Source organism: Atractosteus spatula, chromosome 15 (genome assembly GCF_055471065.1).
Source record: "Atractosteus spatula isolate fAtrSpa1 chromosome 15, fAtrSpa1.hap1, whole genome shotgun sequence".
NCBI lineage: Eukaryota > Metazoa > Chordata > Actinopteri > Semionotiformes > Lepisosteidae > Atractosteus > Atractosteus spatula.
Genome location: NC_142720.1, coordinates 16,592,249 through 16,595,961, shown reverse-complemented (window position 1 = coordinate 16,595,961; position 3,713 = coordinate 16,592,249). Strand labels below are relative to the sequence as shown.

General features: G+C 38.9%; 1 protein-coding gene across 1 annotated transcript; it reads left to right on the top strand.

Moving 5' to 3' along the window:
- The first annotated feature begins 182 nt into the window (after positions 1 to 182).
- Positions 183 to 2,676, top strand: cript (CXXC repeat containing interactor of PDZ3 domain). The gene is made up of 5 exons (XM_088934119.1): positions 183 to 553; positions 864 to 929; positions 1,293 to 1,347; positions 1,731 to 1,834; positions 1,966 to 2,676. The coding sequence occupies exons 1-5, from the start codon at positions 538 to 540 to the stop codon at positions 2,028 to 2,030; spliced, it is 306 nt and encodes a 101-aa protein (XP_088790245.1). The 5' UTR covers positions 183 to 537; the 3' UTR covers positions 2,031 to 2,676.
- Positions 2,677 to 3,713: the final 1,037 nt, after the last annotated feature.

The following is a 3,713-nucleotide window of genomic DNA, read 5'->3' as shown; positions in this document are numbered from 1 at the left end:
CATTCTGCGCAAGGTCAGTACAGCGTAAATAAGGGCGTGGGGGGTGTCACGGCGTGTTTTGCTTGATGTACATTTTGCCCAATCAAACAGTTGCTTCATAGTACCGATTCCCAATCGCCATCCGAGTGGGCGGGGATAAAGTCTAAGGTCACTACCCACAAACCCTGGGAATATGCAAAATATTACGGCAGACCAGCCGGAAGGAGTAAACCAGTATTGAGATATTGAGTAAATTCTTCTGGAGACGCATAAACACGCATATATTTTGTGTGTTTACTATAATATGTAGAGTTCAGTAGTCTATTTCTGCCATGTCAGTGGACATAGTAAATCCGGTGGTACAGGAATGACGCAAAGAGGGGATTAATTACAGTCGAGGATCATTTATTTAGTTTGTAATATACGCACTCTTTCTGAACGGAAGGACGAGACGGGAAGTTGTCACACGGCTCTGGCAGAGCAGATAGTTTGTTTTCCTTTTCTCCGCTGTTCGTGGATTGTTTTTCTTTTTTTTTCTCGTTTTAAGAGAGGATAAAGATGGTTTGTGAGAAGTGTAAGTGGTTTCGTGACTTTGTTATAGTTGTCTCTGTATACAGATCGCACTGATCAGCTCTCTGTGATAATCGTAATAATCGCCTACACTGAGACGTTGCTTCGCTGTTTACAATTTGTGCCGCAGTGGAAATTCTAGAAGAAATAGTCACATAACCAGTATATCTACTCATTTTTAATGTGAGGCAATTGTGATTGTATACTGTTTTCTTCATTTCTTTTAGTTTCGTTTGTACTAGGCATTTGTAGGTATTAAACGAAGAGACGGCGACTCCGCTGTTCATCTCTGGCTGAAACTTTGTAATTTGCAGGTGAAAAGAAACTCGGCCGTGTCATCACTCCGGATACATGGAAAGATGGAGCCAGAAACACAACAGGTACCCTAACTAATGCACTACGCTACACGTAAGCAAGGAAGAAACGGAGATTTGAAGTGCAGCCTTTTAACTCAGATACGCAGTTAACAGAGATCCTTTTCCAACACTGATCAATTTCTGGATCTGGATGTGCCCGTTCCCCTTCTTGAACTCAGATACATTCTGAGTACTGCCAGATCTAGGTTTTCGGTCACTTTCTTAGGGTTTTCAAGATGCAGATAACTTTTGCAGTTGATAATGGGAGTGTTCAGCATCTTCCTGAACAAAATGTATGCTCCAAGTATAACGGGGAGTAACCTAAAACATCATTACATTAGAAAGGTTGGGCATTAATCAATCCACCTTTGTTTCTCACAATTGCAGAAAGTGGTGGGCGCAAGTTGAATGAAAACAAGGCGCTTACTTCAAAAAAAGGAAGGTATGTGCATCTTTTCATTTAAAAAAAAAATGGCTCACATTTGTATTTTCTATGGAAATGTACATAGTGCTTTTCATTCCAAAATGCGTCACATATAGAAGGTGACCCACTTGATTTACTGCTGAAGTGTAGCACCCTGGGTAAAATGCAGCTACGATTATGTGCCCCAATAATATCAGTAGTCTTTCTGATACCAGTGGAGAAACCATCAAGATAGCTTGTCTCATAAAACTGTGTGCTCAGGATTCTTGAGTCTTTAGCACAGAACTACTAAATCCAGACTTTCATTGTTGGCATGTGTGCTGTTCATTTGTAGATTTACCTTAGTAGTATACACATTAACCTTATGTGTCTTTATCGTGTTTTCCTATCTTCTGTTTTAGGTTTGACCCCTATGGAAAGTCCAGATTTGCGATCTGCAGGATTTGTAAAAGCTCAGTCCACCAGCCTGGTTCAAACTATTGTCAAGGGTGTGCCTACAAAAAAGGTAAGAATCCAGCTACTTATCTGAGCATTGTAGTAATTTAGGAGTGAAGCAGGTATGCAAGTCATCCTAGTAACGTTTTGTTGTGGAATTGTGAAAACCTGTGGATTCTAATAAGTCTCTTGTTTTCCTAGGCATCTGTGCAATGTGTGGCAAGAAGGTTTTGGAAACCAAAAACTACAAGCAGACCTCAGTGTAGTCAATCCATCAAGTTGGGTATGAAAGGAGTTAAGGGCATTGCACTGGTCCAGCACTGGTTATTCTAGAGACAGAGCTGCATTGAGCTGGTTCTTGCATGCTGGGCTTGCTCATGGAAAACAGCCACTCAAAGCCATGAAGAACCACTGCAGACAAAGGTGTCTCCACAGTGTATTTTTTAAAGCCTTGTTTCTATATTCAAAGGTAGTTCTCTTCTGCTCTTTGAATCCAAATGTTAAATTAGCTTTACTTTAGGCCATACTTAAATATATCCTGTAAAACAGCAGTATACACAAGTTGATCCTTAAATGTATTGACAGCGGCTCTCTAGTGGGTGGGATGGTATCTATCAATATAATAATTCTTTCATATCTGTAATAGTGATCATGTTTGATTCATTACAAATTACATATTGTTTTATTACAGTTAAGTGTAATGGTTACAATTGCAATGTAACTGGGTTTCTATAAATATTTTTTGCTATCTGTAGTTCTGTAATTTTTTAGTGATTACTGACTTACAAGACTGTTAATGCATAAGGACTTGTTATCAGTTTAAGTTGTGCTACTAAGATGAAAACTCATTTGTAATAAAAGCTTTTAAAGAGAAGATAGTTGATCTGGAAAATAAAATAATTTAACTTGAAAGTTGTATTTTTTCAAAGTATTAGGATTTGTTATTTGAATTTTCTTTACTGCACGTAGATGTGGCTTCCATTCTAGCCTCTAGATGGTGCTATTTTCTGTGCTGGAACTTTGGCATCTCCAGAGCTTTAACATTTAGTTGGAAATATATTATGACAAGGTCAGTGTACCTTGGTGAATCACGCTAAAGGTATACATGTTGACATTTAAATACCTTCTTTGCCCTTAAGGTACATTTTCCTACACAATGTTTCCATGAATTGACTTCTTGCTCCTCATATTTTAGTCCTACGCAATAACTTAAGTGTGTGGAATAGAACATCATGTTGATTACAACCCCCTTTACCTCATATTAAGCTTCTTATACAGCTATAACTCCCTTCATGTCGTGGAAATTAAAACTTTGCTATTTGTTGCAAGCCCTGGTCCCCGCTTCAGGCGAGAGCAAGAGCTCCCACGTATTGTGATGTGACGTGGCCCTTCCTGCTCTCTAGTCACTGGAAAGACTAATGTAATGTGAAGTACGAGCCAATAAGTACAGGTTGTGTAGCAGACATTTCGTCGCAGAACGTGATGTGCGTGCAGGGTTAACAAGTAAGTTCCATTTATCGCCAAAACCGTCTGGAAGTTGAGAGCAATATTTCTATTGCATCGAAAGAAATGTGTTCACAAGCCTGTTTTTTTACAACGTAATAAGGCCGACTCATGTTACCAGAAGTTTTGTTGCCTTGTTCTGAATTGTAGAACGTGGCACTGTGCACACCTGGAAATTTTGTCTGTTTTGTGATGTAAATGGGTGGTTTTACATGATACTGTGTGCATTTTACTTTTGTTGTGGTTTGGAATGGATTTATCTATGCTGATAAATGATGCTAACCCAAAAATATAAAAATAGCATTGTGGTTCCCCTTTAATATGACAAGGGATCATGGCATTGACCTGCGATTGGATAACCCATGAAATATTTTGTTTTGAGGAACTGAATACTGGAAAGATAAGAATATGACCAGTTTTCTGAAGCTGCAGGTAGCACTGTGGTT

Excerpts from the sequence above, each read along its gene's own strand:
- cript (XM_088934119.1), top strand. Across the intron at positions 930-1,292 it reads TGGAGCCAGAAACACAACAG|AAAGTGGTGGGCGCAAGTTG; the intron begins GTACCCTAACTA and ends TCACAATTGCAG. Across the intron at positions 1,835-1,965 it reads AGGGTGTGCCTACAAAAAAG|GCATCTGTGCAATGTGTGGC; the intron begins GTAAGAATCCAG and ends TTGTTTTCCTAG.